General features: G+C 40.9%; 1 protein-coding gene across 3 annotated transcripts in view; it reads left to right on the top strand.

Moving 5' to 3' along the window:
• Positions 1–18912, top strand: part of cdc14ab (cell division cycle 14Ab) — a 181512-nt gene that overhangs the window by 130706 nt on the left and 31894 nt on the right. For all 3 annotated transcript variants that reach the window (XR_006313008.2, XM_043699680.2, XM_043699682.2), the window contains exon 12: positions 7321–7436. Coding sequence is in view for 2 of the 3 variants with exons in the window: in XM_043699680.2 (XP_043555615.1) it covers positions 7321–7436 (116 nt within the window). In the remaining variant the exon portion in view is untranslated. The remainder of the gene's footprint in view (positions 1–7320; positions 7437–18912) is intronic.

The following is an 18912-nucleotide window of genomic DNA, read 5'->3' as shown; positions in this document are numbered from 1 at the left end:
AGAATCAGTAGCTAGGGGTCACTGGTTTAAGAAAAAGTGGCCCCCTATTTAGAACAGAGATGAGGCAAAAAATAATTCTCTGAGGGTTGTGAGCCTTCACAGATGGTGGAAGCAGAACCTTTTGGATATTTCTAAGGCAGAAGTTGATGACATTATAGTAAACAAGGGACATGAATGTGGAATTGATGTTACAATCAGAAAAGCCATGATCCTGTTGAATGGTGGAGCAGGCCTGAGGGACTGAATGGCCTACTCCTGCTCCTATATTCAGCAACACCTATGCTTTCCCCAGGTTGTTTTCAACATAGGGGCACAATCATCTCATACATCTACACAGCATGCACTTTATGATTCTTAACTTGCTTTGTTTGCATACGCTCTTTGTGTTTACTTGGGGCTGTAAGCCTTTGTATACTTCACATTGCTTTCTTAGCACATGTTCACTGATCTCAGCACTGTCTTTGTGGCTACTATCCTCTGTATGGATCGTGTTGCTTAGTGCATAGGGTCTTTGGTGCTTAGTTACAAGCTGCCAGCCTCTATGGTTTTGCATTGCTTTTTTACTGCAGAAAGAGAAGCAGATAATTTGTGAAGGCAGGGGGTATGGAATATTCATTGGTGCGGACGTGTCATTGGTGTGGACGTGTCTTTGTGGTACCATGTTGTGTCAGCGTCACACCTGCAGCATGTGTCAGCTGTTTATAGGATCAGCACAGTGCATGTGCTGGAAGGAAATGCCGATGTGTGAAAATCAAAGGGGAGCTGTTATTAATGGAGTGAACAGAGAGTAATATTGGTCAAGTGTATCACTATAGTCAGTCAAAGGATTCTTCCAATTTCAGTTTGTGAAGTTGGCTACAATCAGTCAGGCACTTAATCCAATAGGCAAGAAAGGGAGGATGAGGTAGGTGAGAGACTTTGGTGGACATAATGCATGCATTAGTGAGAGCTGTAGTCCATAAACCTCCAGCTGTCTGTGTAGAAACAAATTTGAAGTCAGCCGTGGCTCTGTGATTGAGAGGTAACAGAGAGATGATGTTGGCAGTGATCTTTGCAGAGCGCAGAAGATCATTAATCATGTTTCTGCACTGCTAGCTGGCCTGCTTTACTAGAGACACAGCACTGGCTCAGAGTTGCAAATTATGCCCATGTTGGCTGCAGTTGGTGGCATGGCACATGTTAGCTAGTTAGAAAAAAGGACTGCCATCAACCTTCATTAAGGTGTACAGGCCCCTTTCCTTTCCTCTGGCTATGACCTAAATGTAAAGCGGTCATTCCTGGCTTGTAGAATCTGAAGTGGTATGCATTTGGGTTTTCAATGTGGTGCCTGTGGCATGAACATCTGAAGGTTCAGGCAGTTGTAAGCTCACCTCTCTGGCTGCACCATTTCTCAAGAAAGGTACCCAAGCTCACTATTATTAATGAGGTGAAGAGCGGAAGGTTCCTTGTGAAGTGTTGCCCCAAACCAAGGTGGACAAAGCACAATGAATCTCATTCGACAGAACATTTCAAATGAAAATGGGAAAATTCTGCTCTTGGTGTTTCTTGCTTATGCTTTTATGTTTATGAAAGCTGCACTTAGAATGTGACTTTCGTCTGATACCTTGGGATGCATGCAAAAGTTATTTGGGAATTCTGATATGCAAATTAATTTACAGTTTTAGACCAAGGGAGTTGCACCTAATCTGTGCCATTGGCATAGTTAATATTGTCTTCATCCTTATTGTTTTATGTGACCATTTGGAACTCGGTTAACAATTTATTTAAATATACAGGAGAGGTGCCTGTTTTCAGACAACCCTTCAGCAAAGGATGATGTGGAGCTTGTGCTCTGAGATTCATTTGTTAGCCTGTTCTCAGTCTCTCACCAAAGACCTCTCCAAAATTCCAGCCTGTCTAATCTCCACTTGTAACTATGTGTAGTAATCTTGCAATTTCTGACCTCATCTTATTTTCTTCCCCCAAGAAGCCACCATGTCTTGATCTCTTCATGTGGGTGCCAGTTTGTTGATTGGGGGTGGGGGTTGGCATCCTGACGTTGAGTGGTCACTCTGTGGCACGTAATGCAAAATGTGATTCTGCCATATTATTACATGTAAACGCGGGAACAGGAGTAGCCCACTTAGCCAGTCAGTCCTGCTCCTCCATTTCAGTTACGTCATGGCCAATACCATTTTTCTATTTCCCCTGTTGTCGTTAGTCTCTAGAAGTCTATGACCAAGGAGTGGCAGATGGAGTTTAATGTAGAAAAATGTGAGGCACTGCATTTTGGAAAAGCAAATCAGGGCAGAACTTGGACACTTAATGGTAAGGTCTTGGGGAGTGTTGCTGAATAAAGAGAACTTGGGGTGCAATAATTTCTATGATTCTATGATAGAGACCTTTGGGTGCAGGTTCATAGTTCCTTGAAAGTGGAGTCTCAGATAGATAGAATAGTGAAGAGGGTGTTTAGTATGCTTTCCTTTATTGGTCAAAGCATTGATTTTAAGAGTTGGGAGGTCATGTTGCAGCTGTAAAAAAACATTGATTAGGTTACTTTTGGAATACTGTGTACAATTCAGGTCTTCGTGAAGGATGTTGTGAAACTTGAAAGGGTTCAGAGAAGATTTACAAGGATGTTGCAAGGTTGAAGGGCTTGATCTTTAGGGAGAGGCTGAATCGGCTCGGGCTGTTTTCCCTGGAGTGTCGAAGGCTGAGGGGGTGACCTTTATAGAGGTTTATAAAATCATGAGGGGTATAGATAGTGTAAATAGACAAGCTCTTTTCCCTGGATTAGGGGAGTCCAGAACTAGAGGGGATAATTTTAGGTTGAGATGGAAAAGATTTAAAAGGGACCTGAGGAACACCTTTTTCACGCAGAGGATGGTGCATGTATGGAATGAACTGCCAGAGGAAGTGGTGGATGCTGGTACAGTTACAGCATTTGAAAGGCATCTGGATGAGTAAATGAATAGGAAGGATTTTGATTAGGTTAGATTACTTACAGTGTGGAAACAGGCCCTACGGCCCAACAAGTCCACATCGACCCTCCGAAGAGCAACCCATCCAGATCCATTCCCCTACATTTACCCTTTCACCTAACACTACAGGCAATTTAGCATGGCCAATTCACGTAACCAGCACTTTTTTTTTGGACTATGGATGGAAACCGGAGCACCAGAGGAAACCCACGCAGACACGGGGAGAATGTGCAAACTACACACAGACAGTTGCCTGAGGCGGGAATTGAACCCGGGTCTCTGGCGCTGTGAGGCAGCAGTGCTAACCACTGTGCCACAGTTTAGAGGGATATATGCCAAGTGCAGTCAAATGGGACTAGATTAGGTTAGGATATCTGGTCGACATGGATGAGTTGGACTGAAGGGTCTGTTTCTGTGCTGTGCATCTCTATGTTTCTATATTGATTTGTCTTGAATATGCTGCATAGATTTGAAATTGTAAAGCCAATAGGGTAGAAAATTTGAAAAATACACCACCACCTGAGTGAAGAAATTTCTCTTCATTTCTGTATTGTATGGCAAACTCATGTCCAGAGATTATGTTTCCTGGTATTAGGCCTAAAGGTAAAGTCGCCATAGTCTGACTGGACCATAGAGTTGCTTATCCATTGAAGAGAGGGATGACTAATGATGGTTTAACGTTAGGGTCACTATCCCTTGGGTGAGGGGGCAAGGTTGAGAAGGGGGCACCTTCATGTTAACCTCAGTCAGTGCAGAAATTGAACCCACACTGTTGGCGTCACTCTGCATTGCAAGTCAACAATCCAGCCAACTGAGGCTTTGTCTACAACCCCTTTAGTTGCCTCTCCCTATGTGATGTAAGATGCACTGAAGATGTAGCTTGCAACAGTAAATTATGACTTGTTTTATAAGTCTGCAATGTTGTGGTTTGATATGTACCTCAAAAATATTTAAACACACAACCTAATTTTCAAATGGACTATGAAAAAAGTGCTGTTTGCAATTTTTAGCTTTCTGGATGTAGGTTGGTTTTCAGATGTTTCATCGCAATACTAGGTAACATCTTCAGTGAGCCTCCGAATATAGTCTGCTTTCTATTTATGTGTTTGAGTTTCCTAGGATTGGTGATGTCATTTCCTGCGGTGACATCATTTCCTTTTACTTTTCTCAGGTGGTAAATGGGATCCAAGTCAATGTATTTGCTGATAGAGATCTGTTTGGAATGCCATGTTTCCAGGCATTCCAACCGGAACTCAGTCAACAAACACATTGACTTGGATCCCATTTAATATCCCCTGAGAAAAAGAATAGGAAATGATGTCACCGCAGGAAATTACATCACCAACCCAAGGAAATTCAAACATATAAATAGAAAGCGGTCTGCACCACCAAGTGCTTCATTCGGAGGCTCATTGAAGATGTTATTCAGTATGGTGACGAAACATCCGAAAATGAACCTTCCAGCTCAGCAAGCAAACCTACATCCAGAACCTCAACCTGAGCCATAAATCTTCTCAAAACTCGCTTTTAGCTTTCTGTTTAGAGATTTGAGAAAAGAGGGATACCATTCTCAGTGTTATCGTTTATAGTTGGATTTTACTGGAGCTTTTTTTTTCACCATATTTGTTAATAATTTAGATAAAGAAATCTAAATTTGCAATCCAAGTTTATGAATGACCTAAGTGCCTGACAAAGCAGTAACCTGTGTGGATGGGAGTAGAAAGGTAGAAGGACATAGTGGTGAAACTGGTAGATGAAGTTCAGTTTGAGGGTACCTCCTTTGGTTGTGAGAATGATGAATTGGATTATTTTCTTAATGATGAGAGACTAGAAGCTATGGAGCAATCAGGTGATTTGATCCATATACATATCACTACATGCACAGGAACAAAAGAAATAGTCTAAAGAGCAATTAGAATGTTGGCCCTGGCATTGGGATACAAATGTGAAGAAATGATGCTTTCATTAAGCAGATTGCATTTTACCACACCTCAGTCCATTTTTGAGCTCCTTTCTACTAAGCCTGTCATCCTCTAAAGCTATGCTAGATCTTGCTTCTTCCACATTATATAAGCTGCCTTCTTCCTTTTGACGTGATGCTTCTCTGTTCTCGTCATCCATGACTCCTAAATCTTACCCCTTCTTGCCTGTCTCAGAGGAACAAATTTATGCATCACTTGCAACAACTGCTCTTTAAACAGTTTCCACACGTCTGTTGTGCCCTTTCTGTACAACAATTGCTCCCAATCTGTACTTCCCAAAGCCTGTCTGATAGCATCATAATTCCCTTTTCCCTAATTAAATATCTTCCCATGGCTATGGTATATGTGAGACAGTTGTGGTCACTTTCACCAAAGTATTCTCCCACCGTGAGATCTGACGCCTGTCCTGGCTCATTGCCGAGCACCAAATTCAAAATGGCCTCTCCCCTTGTCGGCCTATCTACATACTGAGTAAGGAAACCTTCCTGAACACACCTGACAAAAACAGCTCCATCCAAACCATCCGCACTAAGGAGGTTCCAGGCAATATTGGGAAAGTTGAAGTCACTCATAACAACAACCCTGCTACGTCTGCATTTTTCCAAAATCTGCTGGCCTGTGTTCTTTGATCTCCCTACTGCTATTAGGGGGTCTGTAGAAAACCCCCAATGAGGTGACTGCTCCCTTGCTGTTCCTAACTTTCACTTATACTGACTCAGTAGACAAAACTTCCTCGACAACCTTCATTTCTGTTTTATTATTGTCACTGGAGTGTGCATGTGACCAATTTTAATCAGAATCCTAAACTATGCAGATAAGTTAATGACTTATGCTTTTGTGTATAGGTTCTGCATTCTAATTCAGTTTTTAAAACTCAGCAGCAAGTGAACCTTTTAAGTGCCACGTATACTCATGCCTCTAAATCTTTTTCAACTCCATCCCTATTTTATCACCATTTATTGAACAAGTGTTATCTTATTGTTGTATTAAATTACACTGCCCACTGTTCTGCCGACTAGCTATTTTATTTTACTAGTTAGGTAATGGACAATTGTTTTAGAGCTGAATTCAGGTTTTTGTATCGCAAAATGGTGAGTAATTTTTTAGACAACACCAAAATTGGTGGCATTGTTGACAGTGAAGAAGAATTTCTAAGATTCCAAAGGGATCTTGATTAAATGGGTCAATGAGGTGAAAAATGGCAGATGGAGTTCAATCTGGATAATTGCAAGGTACTGTACCACATTTTGGTACAACAGACAAGGATAGGGTTTATACAATTAATGGTAGGGCCTTGGCAGTGTTTTAGTTCAGAGGGACCTAGGAATACAATACATAATACTTTTGAAGTTTGCGTCACTTACAGACAGGATGGTTAAAAAGGCATTTGGCATGCTTGCCTTCATTGCCCAGACCTTTGAGTATAGGAGTTGGGAAGTCATGTGAAGTTATACAGGACATTGGTGAGGCCTCTTCTGAAGTAGTGTGTCCAGTTCTGGTTGCCCAGTTACAGGAAGGATATTATCAAGCTGCAGAAGGTTCAGGATGTTGCTTGGTATGGAAGGTTTGAGGTATAAAGAAAGGCTGGATAGGCAAGAGCAGAGGAAGTTGAGAGGTGATCTGATAGAAATTTATAAAATAATGATACATTTCAACAGAGTTAATGGTCATTGTCTTTTCCCTAGGATGGGAGATTTCAAGACTAGGGTGCACATTTTTAAGGTGAGAGGAGAGAGATTTTAAAAAAAGACATGAGGCAAATTTTTTACACCCAGAGTAGTTGTGTGTGGAATGATCTTCCTGAGAATGTGGTGGATGTGGGTACAATTACAATGTTTAAAAGACATTTGGATAGATACATGAATAGGAAAGGTTTGGAGGGATATGGACCAGGAGCAGGCAGATGAGACTAATTTGGAATTATGTTCAGCATGGCCTGGTTAGACTGATGGGTCTGTTTCTATGCTGTATGCCTCTGTGACAACTGGATTGAGGGGCTGATTGGAATATTTATGTTTCAAGTTTAGCCCCTTCTATCAAGGTCTTTTGTTCTGCTATCTATACTCTATTCCCTCATTCCACATTTCAGTGCCTGGTGTTGCTCTTTATCATAACTGCAATCTTAAATCCGTGAACATTGCTGTAAATGATCGGCTAGTGCAAGAAAAGGACTAAAATATATTTGTCTGCAATGATTCAGTTATCTGCTTTCTGAATAGTTTTATTTCTCCCTCTGTTTGCACCCAACCTCACCCCCAAATGTCTTCAACACTGTTCAGTCACTTCTTCGTAAGTTTTAATAAGTGGTGTGTTTTCTTTGCATTTAAAAATCTCTCTCAAAATGTATGGAACATTTAATTCCATTTTTTCCTTTAAAGAACAATTATACAGAAGATGGAAGTCCAGCAACAACAAATTATATGACTCAGGGAGATAAACTTCGTGCCTTAAAAAGTAGGAGGCAACCACGATCAGCAACAACAGGAACACTAAGGTAACATTACAATTTGTATATTACAAAATTATGTGGAATAAAAGAACTTGAATGGAAATTAAATATTTAATGTCCCTAATTTTTCCCAAATAGACTTTTACCTGAAGAATTCTGAATTGGCATTTGTAATTATTTTGTATCAAGCTTCAGAGCAGCTCTTTTTAGAGCTGTCAAAAATACAATTTTGGTATTAGTTATGAAATGCTCTTATCTTGCTATAAAAAAACAAATACTGGAATGCAAAACAGTTCCTTTAATCAAACTAATATAGTCTGTGGAATCTAATACAAACTAAATTTAAGTGCAACCGTTTCAATATTTTACGGAGTTGCATCAGTGGGCAACTGAGAAACCAGCCATTTGACCAAACTGGTTTATGCTCCATTCAAGGTTTCTGTCACCCTACTTCAGTTAGCCCTATCAGCAGATCCTGCAATAGACTTGTCTACCAGTTAAATGCTTCAATGCTTTTTACATCATCTAATCCCCTACAGTGGAACATTAGCATTGTTGAGTGAGGAAATTTCTCCTGGATTCTCAATTGGATCAATTAGAGACTATGTCTTACATTTATGTCCTCTGAGTTTAAGAGATCCCCTTAATTAGAACCTTTGCTGTACATTTTTTTGTCAAAACCTTTCATACTCTTACAGATCTCTATCCTAGTTTTGAAATTACCTTTCCAATTCTCTTGAGTCCAAATCATTAATGAACGATTCCTATGGAATACCACTTCCTACCTCTTGCCAATCTGAGTAATTACCGTTAGCCCTGATCTTGGTTTGTAGTCAGCTTGCTATCAATTGTGCTACTTTGACCGCTAACAACTCATGATGTACCCTAACTGTGAATTACTATGTAGTATAGGTTCATAGTTCCTTGAAAGTGGAGTTGCAGGTAAGAATGGTAGTGAAGAAGGTTTTTGGGATACTGCTTTATTGGACAGTGCATTGCATATAAGAGTTGGAAGGTCATGTTGCGGTTGTACAGGACATTGGTTAGACCAGTTTTAGAATACTGCATTCAATTCTGGTCTCCCTGCCATAGGAAAGTTGTTGTGAAACTTGAAATGGTTCAGAAAAGATTGACAAGGATGGTAGCAAGCTGTGGAGGGTTTGAGCTATGGGAAGAGACTGAGATTGCTTTCCCTGGAGCTTCAGAGGCTAAGGGGTGACCTTATGGAGGTTTATAAAATCATGAGTGGCAAGGGAACTACAATTCAGTTAGCTGAACAATAGCAGTAGGAAAGGTAATATTATCTTCTCTCTAAAATGTAATTTTAAAAAAGAGGAAGCTGAAAAATATAAAAACAGCATGGATTTCAAAAGAAAAGGTCAGACTTGACTAACCTGATTAAATTCTTTGAGGGTGAATAGACAAGGTCTTTTCCCTAAGGTAGAGGAGATCAACATTAGAGGGCATTGATATAAGGTGAGAGGGGAAATAATTGAAAGAGACATAGGGACACTTTTTTCACGCAGAGGGTAGTGCGTGTATGGAGTGAACTGCAGGGAGGTGGTGGAGGCTGGTACAATTGCAACATTTAAAAAGCATCTGGATGGGTAGATGAGTAGGAAGGGTTTAGAGGGATCTGGCCCAAATGTTGGCAAATGGGACTAGGGTATCTGGCATGGACAAGTTGAACTATGCAATTGATTTCCATGCTGTACATCTCTGACTCTGTGCCTTGTTAAGAGCCTTTTGAAAATTCAAACTATCTAATCTGTGTTGGTTCTTCAAAGAATTTAGTAAGGTTAGTCAAGCCTGACCTTTCCTTTTGCAATCCATGCTATTTTGATATTTTTCAGCTTCCTCTTTTTTAAATTACATTTTAGGGTGAAGACAACATTACCTTTCCTACTGCTATTGTTCAGCTAACTGAACTGTAGTTCCTTAGACTTGTTCCATCTTCCTTTTTAAATATAAGAATACTAGAAATTGAATCTGCGTATTCATCCTGTGAACTATGCCTTTGTAACTTTTCTCTCCTATGTAATTCATATTCATTTAAATCACTGATATAAATGAGTATTGGTCACTGGGATGTTCTTGAAATACAGTTTGTCGGTATTTTTGTGTTTGTTCTCATTGTGCTGTATCCATTCTATGATCTTAAACTAAGAAGCCATTTCATCCATGGTGTCCATGCCAGCACTCTACAAAAACCATAGGAATAGTTTTTCTCCATTTAGTGTGTCCAGGCTCTCAATAATTTGAATACTTTTATCACATCTCCTCCTAATCTTTCTTTAAGAAGAACAACCTAATCTTTTCTAACCTACCTATCTAGTTGAAGCTCTTCATACCTGGAGTCATTCTTGTGAATCGTTTTTGCATCGTTTGTAATGCTTTCACATCTTTCCTAAAGTATATTCTGTTTTAGGTCAAGCCGGTGTTCAATGCAGTTTAGGGGATTGAATTCATTTTAAAATAATACTGTCAGGCATTTCCTGAAACAGCTTTGAAAGTAATGTCTAGCAATGATGCATGTCAAGATGTTTATTCCTCCAAAATTAGGCTAATCTAATTTGAAATGAACTATTAAGACCATAAGACATAGGAGTAGAAGTAAGGCCATTCAGCCCATCGAGTCCACTCTGCCATTCAATCATGACTGATGGGCATTTCAACTCCACTTACCCGCACTCTCCCCATATCCCTTAATTCCTTGCGAGATCAAGAATTTATCAATCTCTGCCTTGAAGACAGTTAACATCCCAACCTCCACTGTGCTTCATGGTAATTAAATCCACTGGCCCATCACTCTCTGGCTGAAGAAATGTCTCCTCATTCCCATTCTAAATTGACCTGCTATAATTCTAAGGCTGTGCCCATGGGTCCTAGTCTCCCCGCCTAACGGAAACAAATTCCAGTGTCCACCCTTTCTAAGCCATGCATTATCTTGCAAATTTCTATTATATCTCCCATCAACCTTCTAAACTCTAATGAATACAATACCAGGATTCTCAGCCATTTATTGTATGTTAGGCCTACCATTCCAGGGATCATCCGTGTGAATCTCCGCTGGACACGCTCCATTCTCAGTATGTCCTTCCTGAGGTGTGGGGTCCAAAATTGGTCACAGTATTCTAAACTAGAGCTTTATTAAGTCTCAGTAGCACATCACTGCTTTTATATTTCAACCCTCTTGAGATAAATGACAATATTACATTTGCTTTCTTAACCATGGACTCAACCTGCAAGTCAGCCTTTTAAGAATTCTGGACTAGCACTCCCAGATCCCTTTGAGAAAATTCATAAAGTCAAAGTACAAAGTAAAATAAAGAAAATAGGCCATGCCTGTATTCTTTTTTCCAAAGTGTAAGACCTCACATTTGCAATGTAAACATGTAAATTTTACGTTCGTTTTGTACGCAGAAATGAATAGCATAATTTTGGTTTCCTCTGCTCTGGCTTTAAATAATACTGCAATTTAAATCAAAGTTTTGTATCTCAACTCATAGTTGAGAGCATGGTCATGACTTTTTTTCTGGAAATTTGCTTGTATCAGAGAGGCCTGCAATAAGCACATAGAATTCTGGATCAGAATTTGGCATCTGCCATTTAGAAAGTTAATGGATGACCTGGTTGTGGTCACAACCCTATTTACCTGTCTGTCCCACATAGTCCTTGACTCCCTTGTCAATAGGAACATTGACATGGATAGTGTGTTTCTCTTCTTTTTCCATTTGGATGTACAAACTCACTGAATTAATTGAACTTTGTGTTTGAGTTTTGTAAAGTCTTTGTTCCTTGGACACAATATTTAAGCTTTCCTAAGTTTTTTTTCATTTTGGATTAATTAACAGGTATTGTTTATCTGCAAATATTGGTACTAAAAGGTCTCATTCATTCTTTTCTTAAAAAGAAAACAGAAACAAAAACTTGGTTTAATAGAAGAAATTTTATTATAAAGCATTTTTAAAAATATAAAATAAAGGTAAAGTCAACATAATCATACCAGATGATAGAGCTGCTGCCTCATTAGAAAGAGACAACTGGTGGTAGTTTAATCTGAAGGTCACCACACCTCACACTAGAGAAGTGGAGAAGAAGAGTCCTTCATGATGTTCTAAGCCAGGATGGGAATTGAACCCACACTGTTAGCATTGCAAACCAGCTGGTTGACTGACCCCCTCCTTTAGAACGGTCCCAATTAAGTAATGGTCCCGAAGAAAATAAATTTATGTTTGACACTATTTCCTGTACGTTTGTACCTGTTAGACTGAACACTGATTTTGATAACAACGTTTTGCCTGATTGGTGTGAAAATAATGCTGTTGCAATTGCTGACTATATTGGTGTTTATGATAGATTTCAGATTTGACCTGAGAAAGGGGTTAGACCTAGAAGGAATTTAGAATTAAGTACAAGTTATAGGTCAGGCCTGGGTATCAAAAGTACATTTGAAGAACATTTGCCAGCACCATATTTATCAAAGTACTGCTTTCTGCCTGCTACACATTATAAGTACGAAATGGACATTCCAGCTGTACTTAAAAGCAGGGGTACACTTATTTTTTCAGACTTACGTGAAGGATTGTATAATAGAACAGAATAATTGGGAATATCAGTAAAAGTACAAAGCTCATTCACCCAACTGATAATTTAAAGCAATATTAGAACTGGGGAAATTATCAGTATGATGACCATGGCTTCACTTTTTTTTGTAAATATATTTATTATTAGCAAAAAAATCTTTTTTGACTTTACAAACATATAAAGTTATTGAAAAATACAACCAACAACAAATACCAGAATAATAAAGGGAAAAAAGAAAAACACGAATTATAATACAACTACTGTCCACTAACTACTAACCTACCCTACAATACAAAACAAACTCTAACACTGTGCAAAACAACACTAATAAATAAGTAAATGACTAATAGATCAAAAAAAAAGCAAAAGAAAACACAAAAAAACCCACAAAATACAAAATAGCTATGCTCGGCGCAAAGCTCCCAAACAAAAGAACGGGAGCGTTGTATATACACCCATATTAACTCAGGAGTCCTCCCTCCAGGGCCCAGGGCTCAACAAACCTAACCATCCTGGTTAAACAAATGCCCTAGTTAAGATAGCTGACAAATCTATATCCAAATAACTCAAGTAGGGCTGCCATGTCTTATAAAAGTGGTTTGTTGTGTGGTGCACCATGTTTGTAAAAAAAAAATCCAAGGGAATGTGCTCCATAATTAATTTCCACCATCCCAGCAAGCCCAGGGCGTTCTCAGACACCCAGTTTATCAGAATATTCTTCCATGCACAATATGCAAGAATATTAAATCGTTTCTTCCCATGCCCATCTAAAGATGGTAAATTCGGTAGACCTAAGAGGAGAGATAGCGGGTCTACTTTAACTTCAGTGCTCAATACCTTCCCTATCTCTCCCGCCCACAGCGCAACAATAAACGCAGAGCCTGTGGCATGTCCAGAAGCAATATGTAAGAGTACCTACACTTATTTTATGTTTGGGGCACACTGAAGATGCCTCTTTTTGAAACATCGCCAGACGGTCCAGCGCCAGATGAACCCTGTGCAGAACCTTTAATTGAGTAGCACACGTCCTTTACAGATTGAGATCCTTCCCGTGTTCTCCCATATGTTCTCCCATGTTTCAGAAACTCTTGCTCCCAGACTCACATAACCAATTAATGTCCTGCCAGGCCCTGCCACCCAGCACGCAATTGAGGGCACTAACCAAGAGGGTGCTTGTGGAACGTAGCACAACCTCTCCGTATTGGGCTTATTGGGCTTAGTGAGAAGTGTAGTCTTCTTCTGTATGAAATCCCTAACCTGAAAAAATATGGAAAAGACCTCTGCTAGGGGCAACCCGTATTTGCGGCTCAGTTGCTCGAAAAACATCATAACCTCCCCCTCAAACAAGCCTCACAAACTGGAAACCCCTCTCACTGCCCATAGTTTGAACCCTGAGTCCATCATCCCTGGTCAGAACCCTGGCATACCAGCTATGGGGGTGAGTGGTGAAGTCTTGGATAAGCAACCCTCACTCTGATGCATAGCCCTCCATGCCTTGACCATACTTGACAATGGTGTTCCGGCAGTGGTCCATAACTGTCCTCATCTTATCCGTGAACAACAGGTTAATAAACGGGCACTTTGCCTGGGAAGCCTCGATATCCAGAGTTCGGATTGTTACCTACCCAATCGCAGACAAAGGACAGTAGGGAACTCAGTTGATACCTCCTGATGTCAGGGAAATCAATTCCTCCCCCTCCTTGAGGCAGTTGCAATTTAGTAAGTTTGATGAGGGGCCGCCCATGATGCCAGACAAAGGAACCAAACCAACATATGAGTCTCTGCAGCGTTGACCTGGGAAATATGAGAGGGAGCATACGCATGGGATAAAGCAAACGAGGAAGAACATTCATCGTTATGAGAGATATTCGACCCAACCATTGGGATGGAAGAGCTTCCCATCTCTGGAGGTCCTGCCTAATATTGTCGAGCAAGTGAGCAAAGTTAGTCTGAAATAATCGATCAAACGTGAGGTTAATAAAAATGCCTAAGTATTGGTACCCTGCCTGTGACCACCTAAAAAGGAACCTAGGGCTACCTTCAACCATTGGCACATCCATGAGTTTCCCCAAGGGCATAGCTTCCGATTTTGCATAGTTGATCTTATATCCTGAAATAGCCCCAAATGAATTGATACATTGTATCAGATGAGATATGGAGGTCATCGGGTTTGATAAAAACAGGAGAACATCATCCGTATACAGTGTAATCTTGTGTACCCTCGATCCCACTTCCAGAACAGTTATGCGGACGTTCTGACGTATGGCCTCTTACAGCAGTTCTATGGCCAACGTAAACAACCATGGTGAAAGGGGGGCAGCCTTGACAACTACCCCTACCAATCCTAAAATTCCAGTCTCCACCCTGTTGGTGATGACCGCAGCCAGAGGGTGGTATATAAACCTCCACCTACCTAGCAAAGACCCCACCCAACCCAAACCACCCTAAGACATAAAGAATTATGGCCATTCCACCCGGTCAAATGCTTTCTCTGCATCCAAGGAAATCACCAACCCCTGAATCAATTGTTGCTCACAAATTTGGACCATATTCAGCAACCTTCTCAGATTATTGGAGGACCTTCGGCCCCTTATTAAACCTGTTTGGTCCTCTTTAACAAATTGGGCAACACCTTTTCCAATCACAGTGCCAAGTTCTTAGACAATCTTGAAATCTGAATTTAATAAAGAGATGGGCCTGTAGAGGCACAGTCCTCAGGAAACTTCCCCTTCTTAAGAATTAAGGAAATATTAGCTTCTCTCAAAGATGGTGGTAAGCATTCATGCATATAGGAGTGATTATACATCTCCAACATCAGCCCTGACAGAATCCCTATAAACTCCTTATAAAACTCACCCGGGAGACCATCAGAGCCAGGCACTTTCCCACTCTGAAGTTGCCCAGTTGCCTCTGTATTTCCTGAACTGTCAAGGAGGCATTAAGGAGAGAGGCCTGTTCCAAGGTTACCCCTGGAAGGTCCAGGTTCTTAAAGGTCTCCATTTTAGCCCTCCTGTCCTCGCAACCTTCAGAACGATACAGTTCAGAGTAAAGCTCCGAAAAGTCTCATTAATCATTTTGGCATCATATGTAAGGACCCCGGCGCTGTCTCTGATTGCAATCATGGATTGGGGAGCATGCTTTTTCCTAGTCAGGTGCGCTAAATACTTCCCTAGCCTATCCCCATACTCGAACAGCCTTTGTCTAGCAAAAGCAAGTTCTTTCTTCGCGGTTTGTTAAGTATTATTGAATTCAAGGCAGCTGGGAGGGCATTGATCCGCTGTAGCTTAGTCACTGAAGGTCATGCAAAATGTGCCGCCTCGGCGGCTTTCAACCGCATCTCAAGTAGATGCTGCTGTTCCCCTTTCTGTCATTTTCGGCTAACCGAATAAGAAATAGCTAATCCCCTAGCAAAGACCTTAGCGGTCTCCCATAGCATAGACGCACTACTAGTGCCTGAGCTAATAGTCAAGAATTCATGAAACACCTTCAAAAAATATTCCACAAATTTGGAATCCTTAAGGAGAAAAGGGTCCAAACGCCAGTGCCGCAAACCTAACCCCTCAATCTTGGCCTTAACCTCCCAAATATACCGCCGCGTGATCAGACATAGCTATATTCCAAATTTTACAACCCATAATCAAATCCAAAAGGGCCAAGGGAGCCAGAAAAAGATCAATCCTCGTGTGACATTTATGTGTTTTGGAAAAAAGGTAAAGTTCCTGGCAGTAGAGTAAAGACATCTCCAAATGTCCACCAGCCCCAACTCCTCACATAAGTCAGTCACCTACTTGGCCTGCGAAGAAAGAGTTGGGGGCCCACAAGGCATCCTATACACTGTTGGATCCAAAAGACAATTAAAATCTGCCCCAGAATAATGTGCCGTGTTCCAGGAGCACTCAGCTTATACAAGGCACTAATCAAAAATTTGAGGGGATGTGCTGGAGGATAGTAGAAATTTAAAATGCCATATTCCTCCCCATGTATCAGGACTTTAAATATCACAAACCGTCCCTGCTCATCTTTCACCTGGTCAAATAATGTGAATGGAAGATTTTTCTGGATAAGTACTGCCACTAGTTTCAGTAGTAAAGAATACAAAGAATACCCAGTCAAACCCCCCCTGTTGTAGCTTTAGGTGTTTCCCATCATCAAGATGGGTTTCCTGCAACAAAGCAATATCAACTCTTTCCCTCTTAAGGCTAGAAAGCACTTTTTTTTCCTTTTACCAGGTGAATTACTTCCCTTGATCTTCCAGGTGCACCATTTAACAAGACACTTATCCATATCCCCTTTCAGAGACCCTTGAACCCCTGGGAGGGAGAACCATGTTGACAAAGCGCCAAGCACAAGTAAATAAAGACTCATAGAGTGAAAAATTGTGTATACAAAAACGACCTATCATAACTACAAACAACTATTACTACCAAAAAAAACTATAAAGAAAACCAACTATAAAACCTTGAACAGAAGACTCTTCCCCCTCCCCTGCCCATTGGGGGCACTCACCCTACCCATCCCCTCCTTCACAGCTCCTTCAAGCCCGGACTGTGCTCCAGCCTCAGGTGAGAAAAAAAACAAGGAGAGCATGCTTAATTCAAGAGAAAAAAGACAAAGTCAGGATGAGCACTCCACCCATCCCCGGCTTCATGTCACCCCTACTTGTGACTAAAAGAGAAAGAGAACAAACAAAAAGAAGTGGGGTTGGGGAGACAACAAAGAACATCCACAAGATTTCCCATTATAAAATTCAGTTCTTAAAAAAAGGAACAACATATTCCAAGTGTTTTTTTAAAAACAAAATTATTAGGGAGAACGGGAAAAAAAGGAAGGGAAAGCATGGGGAAAGAAGGAAAAGGGGATAAACATTAGCCATATTCTTCAGACCAGTCCATCTATTTTAAAGTGTCCACAAAGATTTTAGCTTTATCCACTGAGTCAAATGTATAAACTGAGTCCTCGTGGCTAAAACAGAGCACTGTGCGGTACCTCTGGAGTATTGGATGCCCAGGTTCCTCAGCCTCTTTTTAACTTCATCCAAGGACTTCCTCTTTTGAATTAAAACTGCTGAGAAATCCTGGAAAACATGATTTTTGACTCCTTGTACAGCAGTGCCTGTGGATCTTTTCCCATAATCTGGAGGCTCTATTACGCTTTGCTTGTCCTTAAATGAATGGAAGTGCACTAGGACCGGGCATGGACACTGTACCGGCCCTGACCTGTGCACTGTAACTCGATAAGCCCTTTAAATCTGCAAGGTAGTCTGCTGGATTCGATCTGAAGGCCCAGGAACTCAGCCAGCCAGCTTTCAAAGAAGCTGGCTGGCTGCTCACCCTCCGGGAATCCGACGGTTCGAAGATTCTTCCTCCGACCTCGGTTTCGAGGTCGTCGACATGGTCTTGCACGGCCCACACCTCTCGCTCCAGCACCAGGATCCGACTGGATGAGGACTCCTTCGCTGCTTGCAAGGCCTTGGTTCGACCCTCTACCTCCTCCAGCCTCTCCCCGAGGCCCTGGATCTCCCGCTCGTGCTTCTGCAGCATGGATGTGATGGGTTGGACCCAAGCATGAATCTCCCCACGGATCTCCTCAATCACAGCCCCACCCTTCGAGGTAAGTCTCATCGTCGCAGCCAATTCCTGTGAGTCTGTCGGGTTCCCAGGAGTTCGGGAGAGGCTGCTGCGGTCTCTTGTGTGCCTAGTGCTGCAGGGGAGTGTCCTCCCTGCTGCTGATTGCTCAGTCCCTTTCCCTTTAGCATCCTTCCCATTCCCAAATATTAACAAATATGTGTTCTGCAAGGTTTTAAACTAATAATTCCTCCATATAAGCTGTCCAGAGATAACAAAAAAACACAAGTATGCCTAGCCTGTTAGGCAGAGCTGTCCACGGCAGTTCTACAGAATCACCGCCATCTTGCCGAGTCCCTGGCTTCCCTTCTTTTAATCTCCATCTTATTTGGTTGCAACAATTTTTTGTTAAATTGAAACACGTGATTTCTACATTTCAACTAGATTTAGATAACTAGATAAAAAACAAAGGAGAGTCAATTCCAACATTTTCTTTAGTGGAGTTTTAATTATCATTTACTCCGAGAAATATAAAATGCAACAACAAATGTGTGCACACATGCAGGTAATGAACTTATGAAGAAGTGGGTATGTGGGGTGTCTATTTCGGATGGGAAGGTGAAGGAAAGTACAGTTACAGATCTTTGAAATCCCTTAGGCTGTGAGAATGCAAAGACCAGAGTCCATCAGTTTTTAGCTGCTCTCTTTTTCCTTTTGCACTTGCAAAGTTTGCAAATACTAAGTTCTTGATGAACATTGATTGTTATTGAAGTGCTTTTTCACTGAATCTTTCATTGAGGTAGAACAGTTTCCAGTGTCTTTGTTGCTATCAGTATGTGTTTCTTCCCCCATTTTGCTCTAAGGCTGTTGTTGATTTATGGATCTGCAGCCTTTGTCATTGTTTCATTTTAAGCTGGGTAGTTGTATGCAATCTTTTACCTCTCAATATGTGCACTTACCATATACCCTTACTGACTTTCAAGATCTCTTGAATGAAAAGGTAATTCTGAGGCAGCTAATTTCCTACATTCCAATGTAGCTTGTCAAATGATCACAAGTCTTTTAAGTTAGCAACATACTTCCTTTTTAAAGACAATTTTTAGACCACGAAGATCTCAAATGATGGAAGTTGAATACTGGTTGTTCATTTCCACTATGATCACATTTTTGTATTTGTCTCTCAGATGTTTTCTGCACAAAATATGGGAACAAGATTTTCTCTGCAAACATCATTTGTAGCATTTGGGTTCTTTTAAATTATTGTTCAAAGGAGACATCTATTGCTCCATTCCCTACCTAGAAAAAAAATAATAGTTTTGAATATTTTAGATGGTTTTGCAATTTGTACACATGAAATTAAACTTCATTTA

This window comes from Chiloscyllium plagiosum, unplaced genomic scaffold, assembly GCF_037043375.1.
Source record: "Chiloscyllium plagiosum isolate Xiang-an unplaced genomic scaffold, Cpla_swu_hap1 HiC_scaffold_9, whole genome shotgun sequence".
In the NCBI taxonomy this organism is placed as follows: Eukaryota; Metazoa; Chordata; class Chondrichthyes; order Orectolobiformes; family Hemiscylliidae; genus Chiloscyllium; species Chiloscyllium plagiosum.
Note: the sequence above shows the minus strand (reverse complement) of the source record. Positions and strands in the feature narration are given on the sequence as shown.